Raw genomic sequence first — 27,614 nt, 5'->3', positions numbered from 1 at the left:
AGAGAAGAAAGAGAGAACTGTTCACGATGCTCAGCTGCGTGTGTGCAGAGCGTGTGCGGTCTTTGTTTGCTCTTAAGGCCTACCTTGGAGTTCTCCATCACACTCTCGATGCAGTCGAAGTAGGAGAGGTCACTGACCGGCTCATTGGGATTGTCCAGCATTCCTCTGACAGCCTGAGACATCGGTGCACAGCGAGTGAATTTAAAATCTGTGTTTACCAGCTTATCAATTCTCTCAGAGAAAATTTGTACAACTGTAATTTTCTTTTGGTTTCTACACAGACAAACTGTGGTAAATAAACCTTTACCAAGATCAGTCTAGGAAACAGAACTAACCCCATCATCCATTACCTATACCGTTTATCCTGAAGAGCTGCGGGGGTGGGGGTGGGGTGATATTGCTGTGTTAAGGTGTTGTTTACCTCCAACTCTCTGAGGGCGTTGTCACACTCCTTCTGGCCAGGGGCCTGCTGCGTGCACAGCATGATCAGCTGGTTAATGCTGTCAGTCACTGCTCTGAAACAAAAGAACACACAGAAAAGGAAAATCACACCCTGGTCATCAGTGGTGAACGGCAATAAGTGACATAAGTGAGCACATTTATGGGAGGTTGCTGCGTGTTAATGACCAAGCATGACTATGCGTCCGTGTGTGTGTGTGTGTGTGTGTGTGTGTGTGTGTGTGTGTAGGCTTATGCTGTTTATCAGAAAGTGTCAGTTTTGCTCTTATTCGTTTTATTACAAGTGAGGTTAGCAGCTGCACCATTAGAGCCTGTAATGAGTGAAGTTAAGGCTTCCATGGCAGATGTCAGGCTGCATTTCACCGTTAACTTGGGCATCACAACAAAACACAAACCTTGATGGACAATCATTGTTGGGCTCAATATGTTGAATGAGTTAGTTACTGTTTAGTGATTTAAAACCAGTTCAAACAATAGAAGGGTTTTTAGGCTGACAGCTGGATGAACATACAGTGTTACAGTCCAATGCATGCCAAACAGTGCAGTTACATTGTAGTTTAAATACCTAGCACTTCAAGAAAACATTACACACACTACATTATATACACTATGGGGGAAAAAAAGCATAAAGATGTGGATGTTGGTATGCGGGTAGCTGTGGTACCTTGCAGCAGCAGCTAGCAGGTTCTTGGCATTTGCTGCTGCAGGGTCTACGGACAGACTCTTAGCAGCCAGCAGCAACTTGCTGGAAGCCATGGATATGTTCTTCAGGTTTCCAATCACCTGCAACTGGTCATCCTTTTTCTGAAATGACACACAATCATAATAGTATGAGATCGGCAAACTCGCATCAACACAAGAACCTGAGATACAACAACGCCAACCTGAGTATGCCCAGCCATCTCAATTCCAGCATCCAGGAACTCGTCGAAGTCTTGGCTGAACTTCCCCGAGGCCACCGCCAGCTGGCTGCTGGAGCCTCTGGAGGCGTGGACCACCTCGCCTGCTGACTGGTTCAGGTCTGCTGCCGTTTGGTTCAGCTCACTCTGGGCCTCCTGAAAGGACTTGGAGGCTGGAGGGATCTGAACAGAGGACAGACAGAAAAAGTCTAGTGGATGAAAAACAGTGAAATACAGAATGATCATACACTACTGTTCAAAAGTTAAAGAACATCTCTGTCTTTCCAGCTGGTATCAGTGTAGTCCAACAGCCGAACACACCTGTGACATTCTTTCTACAACTGAAATCAAACAGCTGGGACAGACAGCACAGCTGCACAAGTTCCCACAGGCGTGTTGCTTTGCCTTCACTCTGGACACTGCGATGCCGTTCCATCATTCTCCGCAGCTTTTAGGCGTTTGTAGCTCATTATCCTGCTACAGGATGAGGCCCTGAAAAGCTCTGACTTCCTTTGTAACAGTACTGCCTTTGTACAAAGAGAATCTGTTAAGTCATTAACTAAAGTTGGGACCTGTAGAAACTGTTTGCATCAGTCTTCAAGGCTTTGTTTACTTCCACTGCTGCAGAAAAGATGTGACTTAATGCATTACAAATCCCATTAATTTACATACATTTTGTTTTTGGGGACTTTCTTGCCTCTGGCAGTTTACTTCTTAGCTTTGTACCATTTAAGGTTATTCACTGGAATCAAAAAATTGAGGTGACAAACCTTTCAACAGTATTGTGTTATATCAGAGAGAACAGCTAATGTGGTGCGTTTCTTGACCCTTTAATATAAACACTATGGTCCACATGTGATAGCAGTCTGGCAGAGTTCTGGTGAGTCACAGACCACACTCACAGTCTCTATCAGCAGCTTCTTGCTGGCCTCCCCGATGCTCTTGAGAGCCATGTCCACATCCTTCTGGCCAGGCAGACAGTTGACGCAGCTATTCAGGGAATGAGACACGGCCTTGGCCACCTGGACACATGGCACATACACATCAGACCATAACTGATGTCACTATTTTGCTATTTTTTGTGTGTTGTGTTTGGCATCAGGGGCCAAACAGAAGCACAAGACAACAAGATGTCCTCAAGAGCCAAAGAGCATGTTACTCAATATTGTATCCAAGGCAATTTTGTGATTCTCTTATTAATTTCTCTACACAAGAAACATAATTTATACAACTTGTGGAGAAAATGAGGGCAACAACATATAAATAATTAATGTATTTTGCCTATCCCAAAGGGCTTTTCAGAGGAGCCCCTTGCTATATTTGACAGGTGTGACAGTGTCTCTGAGGGCATCTATCCATCCTAAAGTCAAACTGTATCTACATAAAACACAGAGGATTCAATGATTTCAATTTAAAGTTTAGCATCTTTGACTTTACTCATCCACGAGTTCAAAGTTCATTAAAAATGTAACTACAATAAAACTATTAATAAGTAAACATATCCCAGACTGAGAACAAACACAGCTGTAGGAGGGTGCAGACAAGTAACCGAAGATCCACACTGCAATTACAAGTGAATTAGTACTCATAATAAAAGTCACATGGATTTATATAATTTGAAAGTACGTTGCAGTATGTCTGCATAATCTGCTGCACTAACATTTGGTGGTGTTAGCTTGTTGACACAGGTGCTAGAGTCTGACAGAAGGATGAAGCTCCCAGCCTGCAGCATCAAGAGTCACCCGTAACATTAAAAAGAGCAGACAAGCCAACTCCATACCCCTGAGCGTTCCCGAGCCATCTCACCTGCGCCAGCCTCTGCTGGCTCTCAGCGTCTCCCGGAGAAATCAGAGCCTGCTTGGCCTCGTGAATGAGAAGTGCTGAGCCCTCCATAACATCACGAGCCGAGTCCAGCATGGCGGCCGCAGCCTTAGGGTCTGTGGTAGAAGCAGCGACGCCACGGGCCGCCTGGGCCAGGGTTTTCAGGGCCTGAGCCGTCTCCCTGGCTGCTATTCCTACACACACAGATTCAGTGGTTAGAGTCAGTACAGATGTGGCAGACATCAGGTGCAGTAGGAAAGTATCTCATTAGCATCAAAGGACATTTATAAAGCTAAGATAATATTTCAAAGCATTAAAACTGGCACAGAATCGTGAGCGAGGTTTGTTTAATATATAAAAAGTCATTGCTTTGTCTTGACAGCTCAGCAACAGGCAACACAAACAAAAACGTAATCTGGCTGAGGAGGGTGTTTGGTTCACAGGCAGAAACAGACATTAAGAATCTCACAAAGAAATGTCACTTGGATGGGATAAAACCAATGGGATGGAGCCTATTAGAGTGTATGCTGCAGTTAAGAAGATTACTGTAGGAAATGAAAACACGTTCCAGCTGACAGGAACATTTTCCTCCCACGTTCTATGGAGAACCATGTTCTAACCAAGGACACTGTGTTTGCCACAAAGCAGCCTGTTCAGAACACCATATGAGATGAGGGCTAAATATCAACTGACTGTTGATGCTGTATATTGGAGTAGATTAGACAATCACATCTCAAGCATTTCAAGTATTCTGAATTCACGTGAGAAGTCATTAAAGTTGTGACTGTGCAACTTTAGCTCAAAGTTAGATGCTCAGGAATCTGCTATCGCATCAATGCTCCTAGTAGCTGCTTGGATCACACAGCAAACATAGCATGTTTCTGACTAAGGGGTCAAGAGGTATGAAAACTAAAGGTCAGAGTAAAATTGTAAAGATTTCTTCCTTCCTTCTTTGCCTAGGGGGTCACAAAACCTCTGCTCCTTGTCAAAGGTAAAAATATTTTACAGACGTCCGTAGATCTGAAGCACCAACCTGTGTAGTGTTCATTTCCTTGTGCAGCACAGGTGAGCAGCTGAGCCATAGAGGATCCCACTGACTTAGAGGTACTGCCCAGATCCTGAGCACACTTCTCCAACTGAGGCAGAGGGAACAGGGAAAAACAACTCAGCAAATGTAGATACTGTATATATAATAAAACCTAAGTATCAGCGTGTGAGATTATTAGATTCTGCTTTGGCAAGTAACAGGTAGTGATACTGGAGTGAAAAACTGCTACCTTCAGTTTAAGGCTCGGATGAATCTTGGGCCTAAAATGTGCCTTACCGATTCTCCAGGTAGTGGTTTCAGTTGGGCATTACCAGCAGCCAGCTTGGCATCTTGCAGCTCACTTCTCAGGGTCTGGATGGCCGTGAGCGCAGAGTCGATCTCCATGGGGCCACAAGCTTCATGAGCCTAAAGAATGAAGCAGGTCTTGGTCACATTTCACACAGCTACAAAGGGGTACTATTTGCTCTAGTGACCCTTCAATAGAAATATGTGTTGTTAATTTCTTCTAGTTAAACGTTCAAAAATACATTTGCAGCAAATTCTGTACTCGAAGAAAGCGCAAACTGTTGCCATGACTTCGATGATTCAGAAGTCTGATGTGCGACTTAAAAACCTCTAACACAGCAGTTTACACATTCAGTGCATGTAACAACAGCAGTAACAACAACAAGCTGTCACCACGACTTTTACCATTAAGCTTATCATTAGATGACACGAGGAAGTACAGGATCTCTGGAATGATCCAAGTATGTCAGGTGGGTCACAGGTAGTCTGCAGGTCTAAAATGCAGTGATTTCATGTGAATGCGCCCACGTGTGAGTGCCTCTGTGGATCTGTGCTCTACCTTCTGTGCTGACGTCCTCAGCTCGGCCAGGCAGGTGGCCAGGTTCTTGGCACACTGACCCAGTTGCATCGCTGCAGCCTGATCCGTCACCGTGGGAACAGATGACTTGGCTGAGGTCACCATCTTACTACCAGGCTACAGGGAGCAAAAACAAGGACTTTTAAACAACAAAACAAGTTAAATATTTTCCCTCATAGTATTCAGAAACTGTATAAAAACCAAGCGTTGCCTTGGGCAACAAGGAACAAAGGTTAAATTATGTGCTGGAGGTTTCACAGAAAGGTATTTGTGGAGCTCTACAAGCACCACTGAGGCATTAAACTCACTACAACGGTGCTTCTTTAACTTCCTGCTTCTTTCAAAAAGAGGCTACAGGCCTATTTTAAATGGGCCCCCACATGACAGAAACACTATTTATACTTTGTTTAGCCTGGTTCCCAATGTAGGACTGAAGTAATTCAGTTTTATTATGGGCACATCAAGGTTTAACAACCCATTCCCCAGCTAAAGTGAGAAATGATGAGGCTGTGGTGTGTGTGGGTGTGTGTTGAACCTGTAGGAAGTTCTGGCTGGCAATGATGAGGGCTAGTTGTGCACTGAGGTCCTCTGGTTTGGCCTGACTGCCACGTACACCCTGGACAAGCTGGGGGATGTGGTCTGCCACTGCCTATACACACATAGATACACAGTCAAAGCCGACACGCACCTGAACTAAAAACTTCAGTGAGCAATTAGGATGCACACAAGACGCTGACATCAAACACCTGATACGAAGAGCTCAATAAGGGTGTGAGGTGAACCGTTTCAATAAAAAAACAGGACAAATCAAACTAGAATTATCACCTTGTGGTTGTAATGCTTCCAACAGCCAGTCAGGTTCTTATGAGGCCTGACAAAACCTAATGATTCATCCCTGAGTCCAAGTAGACGTTTGTGCTAAATTCGAAGAAATCCCGTAAAAGCATTCCTGAGATACTGTGTTCATGAGAATGGGATAGACGAACAACAGGTCAACACTGCACCTCCAGCTACAGCTAAGGCGTGGAGGCATAAAAGCCATGAAGAAGCAAACTGCGCCCTACTGTCAGCACTGATCCTCACCTTACAGCTCTGCACCAGCTGTTGGTGAGCAGCAGTGTTCTTGTTGGAGGCAGCGGCGTTTTGAGCAGCGGCGATGGTCTGTGTGGCTGCAGCTGCAGCTTGTTTGGCAGCATTCTGGAGAACATATCAGGACACAAGTTCAGGTGGTTACACACTGGCCGTCTCTCAGCAAGGCCACACTCCTGCTTCAAATTAGAGTCTTGATATTTTTCTGCTTGTGGTTCCTTATATTTCCACAATTTCAAACCACAGATGTTAGTGAAGCACCTCCAGGAATGGAGGCCACATGAATAGATAAACAAGTGTATATATTAAAGCATTTCAGTGTAAATACAGCATTAAGTAGTTCTGTCCTTAAATCTTCTTCTTCAGTTTAAAGTCCTACACCTTGTTTTAACAAAACCGCTTAGAATAAACTGTCAATAATAATTATCCTGCTATTTCTATAAATAATAATAATAATCACAGTATGATATACACACACACACACACACACACCCTGTTAATGAGCCAAACATTTTACTGTAGTTAGATATTGAACGATGAGTCAAACACCACTGAGGCAGATGAGTCCCTCTAGATCCTTCTTGAAGATGCCGTTTAGTTTCAGGAACATTTCAAATACACCAAACCCCAGTCTGTCTAAAACCCTGATATTTAATGATGAAGGACAAGCTGCTGAAATCGGCATCTAATCCTCGCTCATCTTGCCAAGTGGCGTTTGTTTGTTACTGCTGATAACCAGCTGCATCCTCAGATACAGCACTTACACATTGTTGTTTAGGACTGTCATGTTTTCATTGTATTTGATTTTTGCCTCTTTCTGGATTTTCACCTTTTACACACAGACGTGTGTAAAAGAGGATGCAACAGAAACGGCGCCTGGTGGTGTCACCGACCTCCAGTCTGTTGATCAGTTTCTTCTTAATGGCGCTCTGAGCGGCAGCGTTGGTGGCCACACGCAGCCCCTCTGCAGCCTCCCTCAGTCTTTGCTGCTGGTCCTCGTTCTCTGGGTATGCTGCAGCGCCCTGAGAACACACACACACACACACACACACAGGTGAGCGGGCAGGGTAAACAGTTGACGTGAAGATGGGAAGACAGAGAAGTCCGAATGACTGTTTCAAAACATTTCCTGATTTTGTACAAACTTAAAAAAAAAAAAAAATCTCTTTTGCGCATGATTTCTTTTAGGAAAGCATTAAGATTCCTGAGTGACTCATGTTAGCACTCACCACTTCACACCCCCCTACTGGAACAACCAGCAGACACACCCACACAACTGCCATCAGGTCTTTGAAAAATGACGCAGACTTAATCACAGCTCTCAAACTCAGCTGCAGCTCCTCTTCACTCAAACAATCGCTGCTTTGTTGACGGCTAAATGCCAAGAAACATTGTCTATTCATATTAGAAAGCAGCTCTCTTTATTTTCCTTTTAATGTGTCCAGCAGTACAAGTTAACTGCGTTCTGTGGAGACTGATATCGCTTAGTGCATCCATGCCTCCTGCTGCTGGAGAAAGCTAAGCCCTGTGCCATTAGGCTAATTAACTGGGAACTCCATAGTTACACCCACAGCTACACACAGAGCAAGCCCATGTTATTAAAGTAATGTTTAAGCCCACAGCTGCTGCAGGCAGACGTCTCGACGAACAGAGATCTCACCATCAACAAGGAACGTAAATGTACAAACTATTTTTGTCGTTAAGCAGCAGGTTGACCGCATTTTGTTGCTTTTCAAGACTTTGGTACAACATCTGACTAAATGTAGCATTAATCACAGTAAAATGTTGGTGACAAATTCCAATCAGAGGAGTCTGCAGCTGTCATGTGTCTGTTGGCAACTGCTGACACCTTTTAAATAGAACAGCCAATTTGCATAATTATAAAAAGAGATGGTTTCCAGAGGGTCTAACAAGATATCACATGCACGAATTCATCGCGATTTCAAAAACCAAAAAGTCTGACTTACAGTGATACAGTCCATGGAAAATAAGTGTGATCACCTGACCACTCCATGCTTTAAAAAACAAGCATACAGGTGTAAAACACACTGTCCAAAAAGTAAACCGCACAGGCTCAAATCAATCAGTTACCATGGCAACAGCTGGCTGAAGTCGCAGCCTCCACTGACACAGATAAATATACAGCTGTGATGGTGATATGTCTGGCAACTCGACTAACCAGCTGGAGGGCGTCATTCCATTTTCATGGTGAAAGTGGGGAGTTATTAATATCAGTGTGTGATTCTGTGGACAGATAATGAGACTGAAGCAGAGCGAGAGCAGATAAAGAGTTTGGACAGAGGAAGACAGCTGAGTGGCACAGCTAAGCCTGGCCCTCAGTGGTTGGCCAACAAAGACTCTGATGTCCATTTGCCTCTAATTATGTTAAGCTGTAAGAACAAATTGATAGTAATGTAAATGCTGTTTGAATCATATTTTAAAATTATGTCCAAAACCAAAACTTGCAGACATACAGGATCATAAGAGTGGAGAAACAACAAATGCAGATGCTGCACAGTTTATGTCCACTTGTCCTCTTAGAGAGGGGGTCACTGCTGATCGATACAAAGTTGTTCTGAGCGATCACCTTTATGCTCATGCGAGCATCCACAAGACATGAGGGCTCACTGAATGGCCTGCTGAGTATAAAAGTGATATGCTGAGAATGAGATGCTGTGGCCTTCCCAGTCACCAGGTCTCAGCCCAGTTGAACAGCTATGGGAGATGTTGGAGCGACGTGTTAGACGGCGTCTCCACCAACATCATCAAAACACCACATGAGGAAATATCTGTTGGAAGAATGGTGCTCATGCCTCCAGGAGAGGTCAATGCCAAGGTGGAGCTGTTCTGGTGGCACGTGGTGGCCCAGCACCTCACTGGGACTCTGCGTCTTGAAGGTGAAGGATATAAAGACAGAGAGACTCTTGTCTGTATCGTCTGCTTGTGTATACAAACATACTCCTGGGGTTCTTCCCCCCTGTGCCATCACTGAAAATGTCACCTTGTGAGAGCCAGAGAAGCAAAGTCCAGCCAGTACATCTTTATCTCGTCTTAAGAAATTCCACTACTGTGACTGCAACCAGAGATTTTTGGATTTGAACTGCAGCATATAACGCCTGCATGGACTAAAGCATGCTTGACAGGACTGCTTCAGCTCAGTTACCTTACCTTGGCTGCCTCCACCATCCTTGCGGTGGCGGCAGCCAGCAGCTTAGCAGCTGCCAGTAACTTCTTAGAGTTGTCAACGTCCACCTCGGCCTCAGCATCAGACCTCATGGCGTTCACCAAGTCCGAGGTGGCCTGAGCCAAGACCCGAGCCTGCCGCACCATCTCTCCTGAGAGGACAAACAAAGGTGAAGAAATGAGGAGAGGAAACTGTGAGTGTTAGAGTCTAATGAGAGATTAATACAGTAAACTTGCTTTAAATGAACTGATTAAGTGTCTTCTAGTGTGAACAAGTCAGACTAGAAAAACACAAGCCATTTTGATTTCTTCAACCACTTGCCATATACGACAAACTGTGCTTGATGAGTCTTTTCCAGTGTGCAGGGCAGGGTTCAGAATAATTCAAATTAAGGCTGGCAAACCTATGTGGAGCAATATTACAACAAGACGGCGCCGACTTTTAATTTGATCCCAGTGAGAGAAGGTTTACTTGTTAAAACGTTAACTTGCACTGTGAGTGCTTGAAGTCGTAAACAGCTGTGAGCTTTTAAACACAAAGGTGTAGGATTTGAATGTCAGCACGGTCAGAAAGCACCTGGTGGGGGAGAACAAGATGCAACAGTCAAACATATTTAGCTCAGTGTGGTTGTGTTTGTCACGCAGCTGGACTCCTGATCACATCTACATAATACTGTAACATCTGTAGGGAACTGCTCCATCGACACTGGGGTTTTTGGCTCTCACTGAAAAAAACTCTAAAATAATTCTAATGAAGTAAGAGAGAAAGAATAAGGGAGCGATGTGTCTATTCTCCCTGCTAAAGCAAAGCTGACACATCACAACAGCTATTTGGCGGTCAGTGTTTATAATTCATGTGAATGTATCAGCTGATCTGCCAACGCCCCACCACACAAGGATTCACTCTTCTTTAATCTTCACATTTCGTTGCTGCACACACATGCCAGGCGTGACATAACCTGACATATCTGACACCAGCACAAAGGTGGTATGCTCCAGCTGGTGCCGGTATTCAGGCCTCAGCAGAGCCAGCAGCATTTCTACTCGTCTGTCAGGCCACTCAATCCGTCTGAGCTGAGCGCTGGGCCGGGATCGAATCTCTCCGTCTGTCTCTGCTGTCAGACTTGTTAACATCACTGTCAGCTTTTCACTGTGGCTTCGCCAGGGCTGACAGCCGTCCATTCAGACCCACCATCATGCCAGTCTCTCCGAGAAGAAGATGGGATGAGGCACGTTCAGATAGACAGTAAGCCATCTCTTCAGAAACCAGAAACCTGAGAGCTGTGGCAACAGCAACTAGACTTCCTCCTGTGCACCCATTTTCATGAAAAGCATCTGGCTGAGCCAGGTCACATCTGGCCAGATTTCATGTTGTTTCCCAACACGACAAGAGTCAAACCTGCATCTTATTTAAGTGAAAACATGAGGCAGTGGAGTGAGTTCAGAGACACTGACGGCTGGTTTTTGGGGGAGCATCAGGCAGATTCAGGTACCTACCTACCGAAAGCATGCCCAGGTATGTCTCAGAAGAGCCAGCTGACTTTTTTGCCCATTTTGTCAATATTTCTATAAAAGCCTTTAACTGCTAAAGTAAAGGTGTTCACAATAAGTATGCTAACAATTATCACATACTGTATAATGTTTGCCATGTTAATCATTTTGACTTAGCAAGTGTGTTTGTTTGCCAAGTTATTACATGAATATCTGCACCAAATTCCATAACAATCGACCTAACAGCCACCAAGACATTAAACTGTAAACCCCAAATATCAACCTTGCATCCTGAGTGTGGGGCTGAACTTGTGGATATCATCACAGACATCACAAACTGGCTGCTGGTCCCTCCGGGGTTTGCTACCGAGCAAAAAGGTCAGTGGATGATGCAGCCAACATGGCACTACATCCTGCAACACCTTGACTCCCCACAGACCTATGCACAGGCCCTCTTTGTGGAATACTGTATTGTAAACGTCTCCACAGCGGGTGGATGTGCATGCAAAACCGAGCTTTGCATCAGCTTCTTTTGGACCTACCTGCATCTCCCATTGAGCTGAAGATGCTCTCAGTGACAGTCATGATGGTGTCCGTGGCCTGGTCATAGCGCCCAATAGGCTCCCCCCTCGAGGTGTACTGACGCACGTGTTGCAGCAGATCTGCCAGAGCCTGGTTCACCACGCTGGCTGCGGCGCTCACCTTCAATGCAAGAGACACACCATCAGCATTAGTGCTGCGTTATTCCCTGCTGCTCATTCAACTCGAGTGGGCAGAGGCACACCGGACTCATTATCTTCATTGCTTCTTAAGCTGTATATTAGTACACAAACTCAACAGCCTAAATAAAAAGCAGCTGCGTGGTTTAACTGAAGACAATCAGTTTTCCAGGAAATAAAAACCATTCAACTAATTTGTTCCTAATTCGTGTTTACTGTCAAACTTGTGATAAAACTTACTTCCTGAAACTAAAGCAAAGCCATCATATAAGGGACAACACAGTTAAGTGCAGTGTTTGTTCACACAGTACTGCCTCTGACCTGTTTAAGGAGCTCGCCGTCCTGTGTGGCCGAGAGGCAGGCCTGGACACAGCTTTCCACCGAGCGATCCACCAGCTTCCCCGCTTCGACCAACTGCTCCTGGCAAACTGGGGAACTGATGGTGGGACTCACCACCTACAGCAACATAGATGGGAGAGAGACATGACGGTGACAAGGTAACGCGTTCCAACTCTCCAGTGTGACCACAAAAACCAAAGATTTTGTATTTCTCCAGTTGAAACCATTTTCAATCATTTAGAAAACGTAGCCAAAAAAACAACGGATGGGAGGTCAGACTCAGAAGGAATATCTGCATTCAACTAACCTGAGGTGACTAGAAACTAAACAGCTGACAGATGTGACACACTGCTGTAGCAGTTTTTCATCAGTAAATCACTTTTCACAGAGACAGACGGGAGGAAGAACTGATCTGAGAGGCATCTGTCACATCATCTCATCACACCACCATGCAGAGAGGCGTTGTTTAATAAATCCAACTACTCGGCTCTGAAGCCAGGAGAGCATTTAAACTAATTAGAGGCACTGTTCAGAATGTGCAAATATGATGGGGGTGCGGGGTATTTAACAGTGCATTCTGATACATTCCTTCTCCATTTTTAGCTGCAGATGGATTTTAGGTTAGAAAGTATTTGAATAAATCACTATTTACCAAACATCAATGCATAGTCTACTTATGAGAAATGATTAAACAGCAAAAGGGGATAAACATCAGACAGCTTCAACATTAGTTTGTGCCTATAGTGATGTCCTTACACCGCTGCATGAGTAATATCCAAACCCGAGATAGATATGACAGAATAACTGGAAATGAGCATGACACCACTGGTGCATCATCTCCGAGTATTTGCATAATATCCACTGAATTTACCTTCAGGGAATTGGGTGCATCTTATACAAATACTGAGATGATGGAGCCATTCAGTTCAGTGAGTCTCACATTTCATGCTTGGATTTTTGGGCAGTTTTATTCAAATCACTTCAAAGTCCTGCAGCCGCAGTACCTTTGCACATGCCACCAGCTGGGAGGTGGACAGGGCACACTGGGTGGCGGCGGCAATGACCCGGTTCTGAAGCACGGTGTCCTCTGCAACCTGGGCCACGTTCTTGGCCTTCAGCACCAGCATTGCTGCAGCGTTGGCCACTGCTTTGGCCAGATTCATCAGGATGTCCTGCACAACAGGCGGCGAAGAGGAGAGACAACATGACCAGTGATCAGCAACTGAAACCCAGCGTGGCCTGTCCTGGAACAGGTTTTTGCACACACACACACACACACACATATACACATATATATATATACACACACATACATACTGGAGAGGAGTGGTACAGATTTGATCTCAGTATAACTTTGACTAAAACTGTATAAGAATCATGGTTCAGTAGGAGACATAAGATGGACAAGCCTAACATCTAGAAGAGGATTACATTCAAACAATAACCTCTGGTTAAAATGTGAAAACAAAGTTGTTTGTATATATTCCTTCCATATTCCTGTGGTTACAATGTGATTTTGATTAACTGAGCATTCATCCTTCTCTGAATGCAACGATGATGACAAGCTGGCGGGGCGCAGCGTCACCTGGAACCTCTCGTCTGTCTCGTTCTCTCCAATCTGTCGCAGGAGATCTCCGCTGGCCTGGCCAATGCTGCCTGCTGCTGTCAGCACAGTCTGTCTGGGCTGCGCACACACACACACACACACACACACACACACACACACACACACACAGACACAAAGAGAAAACCATCAAGATGTAGAACTGCTTTTAGATGCTGGAAACTGCATCATCTCTTATCTTAAAATATGGCTTCTGATTAACCTTTCCACTGCACCGTATGACTAAAAATCAGCACCATTTGAGCTTTTTGTGTAGTTTTCAAGCATTAGTATGTCATACAAGACTCATAAAAATGACAAAGGACCTGTGTCTTTAAGCTGTGCCCGAGGGCTTTTAAAGCCTCCCCACCAATCACCCAAACTGTGGCTGAGTATGTTAAAATCATACAACACATTGCTCGCCATGTTGTTAGTTATTTCATCACAAAGTGATTCAGTAGTTTGTTACTCTGAGACACAGTGTACTCTGAAAAACTAACCCAGAGGTCATGTGCTGTCTTTCCAACTACCTGCCTGTGCAACGCACACATCCAGAAGCTGGAAAAACCTGTGCATTTGGCTGATTAGTGGCCCAGCACCGTACAGTCCGTTAACTTCTGAATTATTTTTCCATTACAACATAACTACAAACTTCCAATAGGTGACAACATTACAGTCCTGCAAACTAAGCAGATGCAGATGTTTAGGCTGGGAACAAAACACTGTCGACAGCCAAAATCTGACATTTCAAAGAAAACTAATGGTGAAAAGTTTGCCTGCTGCACGGGCTCAAATCCTGTTTCACACATTAGTCCGTGTTTTCTGTTCTGTCTATTGTCTTCCCTCTCTGTTTGGTTTGATACCGTGGCCAGCTTGTGTGCTCCTCTAACATTTGAAGGACGACAATAATAACTCCTGCTACGTCCTCCAGACTTGTTGGACCTCAGCTGCAATCTACATCTACCTTCAACGTGTTGAATATGAGGCAGATGACAGAGGGGGAGGAGAGGGAACAACAATTCTAACTGACCGTTTTCAGCATAAAAATATCAGATACAGTGTTAAAATCTACATGATAAAGACAGCATATCATTTTCTCAGAGATGAAATTCCCTGAGCTCACCTCTCCAGAGGCTGGCTCCACAGCCTTCAGCAGGTCAGACACGGCCCCTGCTAGCGTCCTGGCAGCCTTCATCAGGTCGTTGCCTCCTCCTACGTCATCCTCCATCAGTGCAGCCAGCAGCTTCACGCCCTTCGACATCTCAGTCAGGTTGGAAGAGATGGTGGTGATGGCACAGCCTACTGCTGTGTAGTCTGTGTCCACCGGATCGCCTGAGCACGGGGACAGAACACAAACAAAGGCTGTTTGAGAAATAGAGTCTTTAGAGAAGTGACTACAACAAAGCTAATCTAAACTCAAGCAAAGAAAAATGTATGACGGGTCTATTAAAGCACAGGGAAACAGACCCAGAAACAAACTAGACTAAAGCACAGATAAACCCAGCTGACTTTAATTTGGAATGGAGAGAGCAGCAAAGAGCGAACACACACCTTCACCTGTCCATACTGACCAAATTACAGGTTATGAGGGAACTACAGTATCAGATTTGTTGTTTTTTTTTTACAGGTTCTACAGTTTTATTAATGGACCCCAGACTGATTGAAAGGTTCAGCTTTAAAGTCACAGTCCCTAAAATGTACTGACAGAACTGTGCGCAGGGGGCTCATAACTTCACTGGCTTCAGTAAGGATTCTTCCACACTATCATTTTCAATCAAAGCCAGTGTAGCGGAGTTATAATTCCATTTGCCATAACCCAAATAATTTGTTGCAATGGCATTTTATTTTGTTACTCCCTCCAGAAGTGAGATATGTGTGGTGGCAATAGATTGGGGTGCCCCTGCAAACTTGAGGGGGTGCAGCCCGTGCTGCTTCCTTATTCATGATAAGGAAGTGCGGTTCAATTGGCGCCAGTCTGCCATACACTCTCAAGGAGGTAAGTTGCGTTCGCATCATTGCTGCTATACTAGCATAGCATGACAATTGGTACCTAAGTCTAAAATTGTTTTTGTTCCCTTTTAGTTAATTTGAATGCCACGGAGCTAAAGCTGTTCTCTTGTTATATTGTCTTCTGTACCAGGTATTGTGCATTTTAATTTATTTTATACACAAACCAGTCTGCCATACACTCTCACGGAGTTACTTTGAATGCCACGGAGCCAAAGCTGTTCTCTTGTTATATTGTCTTTTGTACCAGCAATAAAGACATTTGTAGCTGAAAGATTGTCTCCAGCCGGGTTAATCACAACGCAGAGTACCTCGACACGGGTGTGACGAAATCATTCCGCTACACCAGCAGTCAACACTTTATAATATAAACTTATAATGCTGCCGTGCTTGACAGTAAAGCTTGAAATAAATCATTTGACTTCACAATAAATCGGTCTTTCTACCAGACAAACCAATTCATGACCTAAAGAAGAAGCCATCCCAGTGCCACTGACCAGCTGTGAGGTTGACCACAGACGCCGTTCCTGCAGTGATGGCATCAACCTGGGAGTGGATCTCATGTTTTGACTCATCCATTTTGTTCTGGATCCACACCTTGGATGCCTGCGTGCACAAAGAGGAGCACACATTGCGTGAATGCAGTTCATTTATCACTGGATGTGTGAGTGCGGTGTAACGTACCAAGTCCTGTCCCAGCGGTGGCAGGTTGTCAACCTCTCCCAGGTCAATCTGGGCTTTCTGCACAGCCTGCATACTGGTGTTGATGGTTCCCATCAGAGCCTGCTGTGCTGAACTCTACACACACAGCAAAATAAACTGAGTGTCTTACAGAATGAAGTCTAGAAACTAAGCTCAGGAAGATGACTGTCCCTGCATGAAGAAGGTTACATCCCAGTAACATGAACACCCCAGTCAGAGCCTTTCTGCTGTACTGGTCTCACCAGCGGTGGCATGTGTCCACGGTGCATCTGACCCATAGTGATTTGCTGCTGAGCAGACGGCATGGTGCCCATGCTGAGCGACTCTGTACCAATGGAGCCGGAGCGGATCACCCCTGGCAGCGCCACCGAGCCGTGCTCCACCCGGCCAACACGGTTAAACTGCTGCTGAAGGATGGTGGACCTGCAGGCACGCCGACAGGCAGACGGTTAACACAGCATCTCTAAATGCTTCCCAATTATTACCATAGCTGTAAAAACTTGTTCTTAAGTCACATGGTGTGGTGCAGAGAAACCTGCAGTTCCATTCTTCTTTAATGCTTTAAGACTGATCACGTTTGTTTCAGAGGCATTTTGATCAGACATCAGTGCAACTAAGAAAAGCACAGCTGTACTGTGGTCATAGCAGACACCAGCTGAAACAGTGGCAAGGACCAAGACATAAAAACATTTTTTCTAAGAAAGAAAAGTCATTAAAAGAAGACAAAAAGAGCATGTTTCTTGCTTTTGACTATCTATGGGAGAGACTTCACTCCAGGCTGTGTCTGACAGTGGGCCACTAACACAAAGCACACTGACACTGCAGAATCCTCCCACTGGGTACTTCTGGAAGACAAAGCTTTGTTTTGTTTTTCCTCAGATATGGCCTTCCAGACTGCGGCTTGCTGTGTGTTTGCAGCTCTAAAGACCTTTGCCTCCGGCCCTGTGCACAAACTCAAATAAAAGCAAAAAGAAAAAAATACAACAACAAGTGCAGCACATACTCTGAGTTGAAAGCAACGTTAATTGAGGCTAGACAGAAAAAAAAGGGGCGCCAGCCACGCTCTGAGTCGCCGCGGATAAATGAGCTAATGCACATCTAATCAGGAAATGCTCTGATAGAGGCTTCGCTTGTCCGGTGCTGCAAAATTTCCTCACACAACGATTGTCTCTCAGGATAAAGTCCAGCTAAGGAAGTGTTCATGTGGCGAAATGAGGTCCGGGGAGACGGATGTGTGAGCTGCGGTCGAGGGCGGCCGTGAGAAGGAAATTGAAAAAGGACCCAGTCCGACGGTGTTTTGTTGGAATAATATGCAATAACTCTGTGTGCTGCTTTTGTGCACATGGGCAACAGCTGATATGGGACTGGAATACAATAAAGCACTGCACTTCTAATCTACAGAACAAAAAGCTCGTTGTCCAGTAGTTTTATTTCCATTTTCTGGCTTTTATAAAGCTTCCTCTTTCTAAATCTACTGTTCTCAGGAACATTCTGTAGCACAATTTGCTAAAAGAATGACGACAACTGTTTCCAACGGTGACCGTGACTGATTCAACAGCGCTTTTCATAGTTACAGTACTTTACTTACTTTTTCGGGGATACAGATTCCTCAAGCATGGTCGACTCCTCGTCCCCTTCTAATCCAAAACGGTCCTTGCTTTGCTTCTGCAGGACAGAGGAAAAACATAACAAATACTGTTTTCCAAAGTAGCTAACAGAGATTTTTAAACAGCTGCTTGAGGGTATTTTGCTAAACAGATTTGTGGCGTCGGTGTCACAAGACAAAACCTGAGCCCAAGTTCATCAAGCAGCTTGGACCGAAACATTTCAGGGCCTACTTTTGGAGTAAGGACATAGCAGTTGAACGTTGTTAAGGCTGATCTTTAATATGCCAAAGCTGAACTAAACGAGCGATAAACGGGTCTTCCAGGTGTGAGGTATTTTGAAGAAGTGAATGAAGGGAGACTCAAATGTGATACATGTATGGAAGCAGTGGGTGTTAATAATCTAACACCCATGGTTCTGACAGCGGCAGCTAAAGGTCAGCTGGTTGCTGTAAACTGCACGAGGAATTCTCACTGTCCAGCTGTGTGTCACGGTAGACTGGGTCCATCATGCATCAACAGATCTGAGACTGTCACAGGAGGATATTGATTCGCTGTGATGCATCCGTGTCTCCGGAGATACCGTAAATGCCTCACCTTTTTGAGGATGATGTCAATGTAACCAGCAATAAGCTGGGAGATCTGTTCCCCTTCAGTGGTCTGCACCGAGTAGTAACTCTCCTGGTACTCACCAAAGTCCTGCACAAACACAAAAGCCCATCTTAAACATGCACGTCATACTGGCCTGTAAGAAAAGTACCCATTGTAGTGCTTGTACTGTACACATCCTGGGGATTACTATGAGTCCACAGATCCTGCTAGATGAATACTACACACAGTGTTGGGTGACATCAAACTACTTCAGCATTTAAATGACAAATCAAACTTCACATCCCTGCATCACAAAAACATACCGACTCAACTGCAAAGCACTCTGCTAAATTAGCAGTGAGGACGAGAGGCTGTGTTAATTTAACAGAGACAGTGAGTCCGCCAGAGCCGAGCCATTAAATCCATGTTGCTGACCGACTCTGGGTGCTGACACTGAGGAGGGGTATTGACAGGGAAGACAAAGGAGTCTGTTCAATAACTCGAGTGCAGGAGCGAGCGCAGACCGAGTGCTGATGGTTTTATGGCCACTGCAGGAACAGTTGAGCTTGCTGGTGATACTGTGCTTGGTGAAAAGATAAAATGGGTGCAAGAACAAAGCCAAACACAGCGGGAATTCGCATTCCACGTGCAGTCAGATGTCGCAGGGTTTCTCATTAAATCTTAGATGTGAATGCAGAGAGTGTGGGTCTCACCAGGGTGAAGCTCTTGGGCGACGCCGCCCACCTCTTCACAGTGGTAAGTGGCCACTCCTGAACCACATCTTTGGTCTTCTCGTCCACTCTCATCACAGACTCTTTGGTGATGCCCAGCAGCCGCGGCACCAGCTTGTTCTTACTCTTCATCTTTTCCTGCAAAGCGCACACACTTTATTTCAACCTTTCCAAACCCAATAAAAGCACCAAACCATTAACAGTGAAAGGTGCTTCAAAATCCTAGACTTTCATTGTGTAAAGGCCTTCAACTTTAGTCAGATGAAGATTATCACAGCTGGCACAAGAACATCTGAGGTTTATTCGTCAGCGACAAAAACAGTAGTTCACAGAAAAAATAAAAATAAAAAGAGCAAAGTTAAAATCTCTTTGGGTGGTTCAGATGTCGAACAGGATACACAGCACAAGGATTTGATTTCAAAGCTTGTTTCACCATCTACACTTTTACATCACAGCACAGCTGCAATTTGTAAATGATGAGCTGAACAAATAGCTCTCTCCACTTGTTCAGGAAGGCGCTGGCTTCTCCATCAGCCGCAATCTTTCCTGTAGGATTAAAATGCCCTTTAAAGCAAATGGGCTTCATCTCTTCCGTCACATTTACAGTAAAGGAACCCAAGCTGCTTCCACTTAGTGGCAATTAAATCTCCTTGTCATAACTGTGCTGTGACAATTATTTTATTATTATTTACTGCTTTTAAGCTTGATTTCATAGCATGTATGTTCTGATATGTCTTATATTTATATCCATTTTCCGTCACCTGTATACATATACAAGGCACCTGTGCAAAACAGCTACGTCTCATTGGTCCACACTGGGTAAAAAAAAAAAAAAAAATAGACTGAATAAATAAAAGGACAGAAAATCAATCAACTAGACACTGAGCTGGCGATGCAAACCATTTTAAATGCCAATACGACTCCCACCAGGTAGCATCTCCGTCCACTTTCTTTTTCTTTAATGTTCACTTTCCTGTGCCTGCTGAGAGAACAGGACAACAGCTGAAGAACGATTTTTAATTCATGGCCTCGCGGCATGAAGCTCTAATTTTGCCATCACACTGACAGGTATTCTGTCTAGGCAGCAAAAAAATTTGCAGTTAGTGATTAAAATGTCTCAACTCTCAGCCTTCAATTAAGTTATTCTTTGAACTTTTTTTAGCGTGTAAAGTCTACAGCGCCTCGGTTGATGTCCAGAGGTCGTTCACTAGTGGTGCAGGAGCCGGTGCTCAGCAGGTTGTGCTGAGGAGTTGGTGATGCTCCCAGTGTTAGTACAGAACACTATTGCTCGATGGCAGACTAGCGCTGGAGGATTTCAGCTGGTCGTTCACTAGTGGTGCAGGAGCCGGCGCTCAGCAGGTTGTGCCGAGGAGTTGGTGACGCTCCCAATGTTAGTACAGAACATTATTGCTCGATGGCAGACGAGCGCTGGAGGATTTCAGCAGCGCTTCTCTGACCTCCCATGTGACTGCACTGCCTTTATGCAGAGTTCTTATTTCAGATTATTTCAGCTGCAAGTTTGTTGTGTTTAACTGGCTTCAACAGAGCAATTGACGCACTGTTTCGTTATACTTAACTTCCCAGTATGAGGCAGATGGAAGCAGCAGAAACAGCCACAGCATTAGCTCATGCACCACAGTGCACTGAGTCTTCACTCCTAAATCCTGAATGGGCTGCAAAGTTTGCAAAAACCATGGGTTCCAGGTTTGTTTGGTTGTAGTTTTATTACAGCATGATAGGAAGTACAACATGGACCCGCTGTACCACAGGTGGTACTACGCTGTCGCCTCGACATTTTCCCAAAAATACATAAAAGCACAACTGAAGTTAATGTGACATTACAGAAGTTATATTGGCTTAACATTAATCAATCTAAACTTGATCTAAACCTATCAAAATCTTATTTTAGGCATTTTAAGACTTTTGAGGTCTTGAAGACTTTTGATAAATACAGATTTTTGGATTTTTGTAAGGTTCCACAAACCCCCAGTAAACAGTGAATGTCCAGTCGCCCTCTGAGTTGATGCACAGCTGACATCTTCTCCTTTCCCCTCACATGGAGAGAGCAAACGTTCCTTCAAGGGCTGCAGTCAGGGAGCACATGGATAGAACCTGGTGGGCTGTGACATGAGAGCCAACAGGGGAGCTGTTTAAAGTTATGGAGGGTCTTTAAACTCTCTGGGGCCTCCAGGTGTATTGACTATAGGCCACATTACTTCCAGGGTTATTTTTAAGATGTTTCTGCTCCACTGGACCATGTTTGACGACGACATAAACGACAAAGGTGAGCAGGCAGGACGTCAAACTGATCAAGGGAAACAGATCTAAACCAGAAGGTGGATTATGGTTTAAGGGTTTTTGTGTTTTAAACTTAAAATAGAATGAAAGGCAGGGCACAGTGTGGACTGTGGAGTATGTGTGCCTCATCGTTACCCCGATCCTTATGCTCTGGCGCTGATGAAAAGCCAGGAACTGTCAGATTCGGTAACAGCAGCACAAGTGACAAGCAACCACCAGGAGTCGTCTCATTTTCTACAAGACCTCGGCAATGAACTCAGAAATACTGACAAGACCAATTTCTCGATGCAGACAGATGTCTCCTGTGCCTTTATGCTCGATGTCCTCTGCTGACAAATGATGTGAGAAGAAGAAAAAGAGTTGCCCGTCCCAGCACTTCCACAGGTACTCCCAACTGTAAAATCAGCAAACTGCTCCAATCAGCAGGCATCTGCTGACAGCTGGACTTATTTGGGAGGGTCCCAGCTTCGCCTGTACGACGTCTCTCAGTCTCTCTCACACACTTCACTTCCTCCCAGCTCGCTCTGAAATCATCTTAGTGCCACACTCGGGTGCACAGACAACATTTGGTTTCCTTCAGGAAAACACGGAACTCCCTGCAGAGCAGGTGCTGCTGGCGTGTGTTTGTCTTTCAACTAAAAACTTTCAACTCATTAAGGCCATGGTAAATTCAAAACTGTATAACAAAAGAAAAACTAATTGTTCATTTTAGCAACAAATAAAAGAACGAGTGAACACGTTCTCACAGAAATGTTGCATTACTTGTGCAAACAGGACATTTTGTCAGTACGACGTTCAGGCCGCCACTTTTCTAATCCAGGTGCAAGAACATGCACAACTTTTGTTCTATGGACACTTTTAGGGTTTCAGATCCTCCTTCGGCACCTTTTTCTTCTAAACATTAAAACCGAGCTAAATTAAAAAACAGCTGTTTTTGAAGCATTAATGCTGTGCAGTGTAACTACTGTATCTTCTCATCTTTAGTGATTTTTACCTCATTTTGTTTTTATTTGCACAATCGCTACATTACACAAGTGTTTGAGCATTTTGTTTGAGCAGGACATTTCTACTGCAGCTCTTGGTTTAGGCGACATGAGCAACTTGTGAAAGGCAGGACACCGACAGTTTCCCCACTGGCTGGTTAGTGCCTTCTTAATCCAGTTAACAGAACAGAGAACAGATTTCACACTAAGGAGAGAAAAGGCTCAACTAAGTCCATAAAATGTTGTTTTTGTAAAAGCACCGAGGAAACACCGTACCTTGACCAGAAAGAAGGAGACGCCATATGTCCGCAGGGACCGTGCCAGTTTAACATATTTCACTTTCGCTTCAATCTCTGTCATTTCTCCACAGTTTTTGTGTTCCTGTGGGTTAGAGCACACAGAGCATCTGAACGACTGCTGCACAACTGTGAAATGAGCCAGAATTACAACGTGTGCTTTTTATTAAGAGGACAAAAGGACAGCACCTGGAATACTTTCTTCTCCGCTCCTCTCTGCTTGATGTATTCTTTGGGTAGAAACTCCTTCAGGCTAGAAAACAAATGAAACACAGGAGATGCTGAGTTGTTCATTTTTTTTCTGCTTTAGCCTCAAACTTTAAACAAAAGAGTGATCAGTGTCGTAAATTCCTGAAGCCAGATTGATAAAATAAACACAAACATTTTCTCTGTACTCTCTACACGTCTGTGCAGGACAGACACTGTACGTACTCCAAGAATCCAGGTTTGTGTTTATGCTCTATGTGAGGGCCAAACTGGATCTGTGCCTGAATGCCTCCAAACTCGCAGGCCTTGTCGAACGATACGGGGTGAGAGCCGTTCAGGATGTCATCTCGAGCCTGAAAGACACAATAAGCTTCAAGTTGCAGCTGCAAGTCAAGTGGCAGAACACTCGTTTTTTTATTTATCCAAAGCTGATCCCAGATTCTGGGAGCCGCCTGTCACCGTTAGGTGACGATGGAGCAACGGATAATGCTACATCATCTCCAGAGGGGAGTGGAAACCTCAGCCTGACACACTGTATGAATGAAGTGGTCGGGAGAGCGATGTACTAACACTAATCTGATTTGACTTGCTGCATAAGAACCGCCCCTGTTCTGGAGACTGGCAACTTGCTGCTTCAGCAGTACCAAATAAAGGCAGAGAAGCTTCCGGAGAAAGAAACAGGGCCAGACCTGTACGTAGAGCAGGTTCAGCTGGACCGGGTCTCGGGAGTCCACGTTCTGGTCCGAGTAGAAGAATTTGCGTCTGAGCAAAAGGGTCTCGTTCTCATCCACCCCCTGCTCTCTGAAGGTCCTGCTGTGGTCCAGCCAGTTCACTGTAAAAGCACAGGGATCAAAACATTTCACTTCAACATGTCGTTTCTATAAAAGCAGACAAACCTGCCACATCTAGGTGTGAGTTACAGGGTTGTTCTCCAACACGTGCAGCTACAGCAAACAGAAAGGTAGCAACAAAAACCTTTACAGGCCTGGATTTAAATGTCCCCAAGAAGAAGAAAAAGATGCCAACAGGTATTTGTGGACATGTAGGATGTTTCATGGCTGGAGGAAGTCATTTCATATAGCACCGACTTATTATCTGCTTGGTGGTGACAACTACACTTTTACTCGGGTGTAGCGCTTCCCTTCGCTCTGCCGCAGACGTCTGTTGAAGCTTGTTGTTGGTGCGGAGCCTCGGTTGGAGAGACACCACGGGTTGGTGCCTGCTCTCTGACCGAGGCTCATTCGGGACAAGCAGCTCCAGACGAGCCCCTAACTTCCAAAAGTTCACATCATACTTCTGTGACTTCCTTCATGAATCTATGGTCCAAAACACACCCAGCTGTCAGTTTATTAGGTACACCTGTCTCAGACCGAGTCAGTCCTGTTCCATGAAGGTGATCATGTTCAGGTTGTTCTTCAGAGAGCTGCTGATTCATTCTGGTCACTGAACTGTAATGCATCATACAGTGAGGGCCTATTCATATAAAAGGGGTGGACAAAATAACAGAAACCCCTACTAGTATATTAAATGTCCATTAAATGGGATGAAAAAGAATTCGCATTTAAAATCCTGACTTTGTTTTAAGAGGAACAATCAAACCTATCAATGCAGGCCAATGGGTTGTTAAGAGCTTTAATGGTACAGTAAACTCCAGGACACTGTTTGGACAGATGTAATTCTACTGCACTCACAGTCATCATCTGTGTGTAGTTTGGCTTTCAGCTTCTCCATCTTCCTCTCGTCTCGCAGCAGCGTTCTGTCTTTCTTCAGCGTACCCGTCCCTTCGTCCTTTTTCTCCTCCACCGTCTCCTGGATCAGAGAGTACTCCTCGTAGTTTGTGATGCCTGGAGCCAAAAGGGAAGCGGGTTTCCCCGTCAGTCTCAAGAAACAGATTATTTTGTTCATGTTTTATGAGGAACTGGAATAAACAATATGAACAGTCCATACAGCAGGCCAGGAACAAAGCGGTGAGCCAGACACTACAGTATGTACCTATCCTACTGCATATAGTCACAAGCAGCTCCCCCACTGTTTTGGAGTCATCCACCATGATGGTTTTAACAGCCCCATCCAGCATTTTGATCTTCTGAGGCCGCTGTTTCTTCTTGTATTCAAGAATATCCTGCTCAAAGACAACAGAAGAGAGAACAAGAAGCAAGTCAATAAGGAACGCATGAATTACATGTAAGAGAAAAAACTAAATAGGAAGAGAGAGCATGAAAGTATCCGCTGAGAGAATGATCAAATGCATCCAGGTTGCATGGAGCGAGCAGAGAATACAGGCCAGAAAACCTTATTTAACGGCTGCCTGTCACAGCTCGCTGCTCCCTTCCAATCACAACAATGAGGAGAGATTTGGTTCAGAATAATTGGTCACAGCCATGCCTTCTATCTGGGATGCCTTTGGTGGATTTAAAGAGCAGAAACCTTAGAGCTACAAAACCACAAATATGGTGAGGGAGCGCTGCATGGCCACATCAGGAAGCAGGGTGAGCCGGGCTCCCGGCAGCAGGGATCAGAGAGTAGACGGCTACAGCTGCTGGAGCGCTGCTGCACGCTCACGCTGAAGTTCTCGTTCCTTGATACCCTGTGCTTCTATTCGCACATTTTGCCTCAATGTCCCTGTGCATGATTCAGCTGCACGTTGTCTTTGCTATCAGCAGATTCAAAAATCTCAGTTTTAATTAACCTGTAGCGGATTATAAAGTATTTTTAATTGAAACAAACACACAATAAATAACTCTGACAACGGTATATTCCAACATAGATCATTTTGATTTATTACACATCATCACTCAGCAGGTTTCAATCAGAACATCTGGATTCCAGCTTTAAAGTTTAGAGATTAATATAACAACTATTCACATGATATGAACATAAATACAAATGTGTCCATGCCATAAGGAGTGTGTGTGTGTGTGTGTGTGGGGTGGGGGGGGTGGGGGGCCTGGTATTAACCTACATTATGGAGACAAATATGTTTGCACATTTTGGGGATTTGACATCATTAAAGGGACAAAACAAGTCAAGCATTACTTTTGAAAGTGAAGACTCGGTTTAAGTTTACAGTGAGGTTAGAGCAAGTCCACAGGAAATGAGTGTAAACCAACATAATGTCCCCTGAAGTGATGGAAACTGTGTGTGTATGTGTATGGCTTTCTGTGGTTGTATGGAAAACTTTATCCTGAACCCATCACTGTGAGGACATTTTAGTCTGTCCTCATATGACAGGCACACCACGTGTGGTCATAATATTCTTGTGGTGGGTTAAACATATTTACCCCATTGCGGAGCATGTAGTAGTCGAGTGTCCTCCCAGACTCCAGCCAGATGCCTTTTCTGGGGTCTTCATCAGACAGAAACAGCCCGTAGTCTGAAGCTGGAGCAGGAGAAACAGCATTTTACATTTTGCTGAGATGACGTTTTGTACCTGCTGCTGCTGAGTTTGACAACTTTTAGAACACGTTTTGGGCCGCTGGTTAACAGGAGCACAGAGCGCGCTTTACGCACATCTGACGAGATAAAAGGGGGAAGAGCATGTCGGTGCCGTCAGGTGGAACGGTGAAGTCACACCCTGGCCCCTCCTTACAATCACCTACACTATACACATTAGGAAATCTGTGAAATACGGCAAGTTGGGATTGATCACAAATTCAATTGTGATGGCTGATATGACAGAATGGGCTCCTCCCAAGACAAAGACTGTGTGGTCTGATCCTGGCATTAGTTGATCAGACATTATTTTCCACCTTGTGCAGAATGCAAACAAGGGAATCTGAGGGGCCGCAAAAGGCTCTAGTTGTTTCAAAGTCTGCACATGGACTTAAATGTTCATACTGAACACTGGCACTGGCGACCCAGCCTAAAGACTGAAGTCGGCCACTTTCAGATGTACATGCACTTTTATGGCTCCATGTCCTGGCTTCTTTCACAGGTTAAACCTTGTCCAATAAGGATAATCACTTTGTTTGGCCAAGTATGTTATACACAAGGAATTTGTTTCCGGTACAGAACCAAGGCAGCCATCTGCAGCGCCAACTCACCAATGGCTCTAACCATTGGGGGCAACTGGGGGGTTCAGTGTCTTGCCCAAGGACACTTCGACATGTGGACTGCAGGCACCAGGATTTGAACCTCCAACCCTCTGGTTGGGAGACGACCGCTCTACCCACTGATCCACAGTCTCCCCCTTCCTGTGCATTTTTTTTGTGTATTCTCACCTTGTCCACTCTGAGCTTCAGGGACCCTCTCTCTGATGATCCTGCAGGCGTCGTAGACGGCTGTGGAGGGCTCAAACTGCATCGTCTTGACAACGTTGCACTGGCGGACGCAGATTTTCAGCGACAGCACTACCATCTTGGCAGGTGGTGTGGGCGGGGGCTGCAACTACACCTGCACAAAACAAGAACATAGAGGGAAAGGAAAGAGCAGAGGAGGTTGTATTTATTGCACGACACAAGTCCAGCAACTTACTGACTTATAAATTAGCCAGATGTTGGAAAAGAAAAATGACTTCTCCGTTGTCAGGGAAAGGGCACATGCACTTTAAACTCAATCTGATGAACATTTGTCTGGGAATAATTCTGATTTTAAAGCTTGAATATAGACAGATTAATTCTCTGTGGCATCATTTCTGTGCTTGACAAAATGGGCAGCATCTTTGTGATTACCACACTAGAAGA

At 44.7% G+C, this 27,614-nt stretch overlaps 1 protein-coding gene across 1 annotated transcript in view; it reads right to left on the bottom strand.

Moving 5' to 3' along the window:
* tln2a (talin 2a) overlaps positions 1-27,313 on the bottom strand; it is a 46,773-nt gene extending 19,460 nt beyond the window's left edge. Inside the window, 32 exon segments of the mRNA XM_020590040.1 lie at positions 84-173; positions 422-515; positions 1,124-1,263; positions 1,344-1,541; positions 2,261-2,380; positions 3,165-3,373; positions 4,213-4,315; positions 4,504-4,632; positions 5,072-5,206; positions 5,625-5,738; positions 6,173-6,286; positions 7,072-7,200; positions 9,347-9,513; positions 11,395-11,554; positions 11,893-12,027; positions 12,915-13,082; positions 13,496-13,594; positions 14,637-14,845; positions 16,018-16,126; positions 16,205-16,318; positions 16,465-16,645; positions 17,811-17,887; positions 18,424-18,525; positions 19,131-19,286; positions 22,706-22,810; positions 22,915-22,978; positions 23,158-23,285; positions 23,622-23,764; positions 24,624-24,776; positions 24,925-25,054; positions 26,214-26,311; positions 27,153-27,313. Coding sequence (XP_020445696.1) covers positions 84-173; positions 422-515; positions 1,124-1,263; positions 1,344-1,541; positions 2,261-2,380; positions 3,165-3,373; positions 4,213-4,315; positions 4,504-4,632; positions 5,072-5,206; positions 5,625-5,738; positions 6,173-6,286; positions 7,072-7,200; positions 9,347-9,513; positions 11,395-11,554; positions 11,893-12,027; positions 12,915-13,082; positions 13,496-13,594; positions 14,637-14,845; positions 16,018-16,126; positions 16,205-16,318; positions 16,465-16,645; positions 17,811-17,887; positions 18,424-18,525; positions 19,131-19,286; positions 22,706-22,810; positions 22,915-22,978; positions 23,158-23,285; positions 23,622-23,764; positions 24,624-24,776; positions 24,925-25,054; positions 26,214-26,311; positions 27,153-27,288 — 4,209 coding nt within the window. The 5' untranslated portion in view covers positions 27,289-27,313.
* Positions 27,314-27,614: the final 301 nt, after the last annotated feature.

This window comes from Monopterus albus, unplaced genomic scaffold, assembly GCF_001952655.1.
Source record: "Monopterus albus unplaced genomic scaffold, M_albus_1.0 scaffold10.1, whole genome shotgun sequence".
Lineage (NCBI taxonomy): Eukaryota > Metazoa > Chordata > Actinopteri > Synbranchiformes > Synbranchidae > Monopterus > Monopterus albus.
Note: the sequence above shows the minus strand (reverse complement) of the source record. Positions and strands in the feature narration are given on the sequence as shown.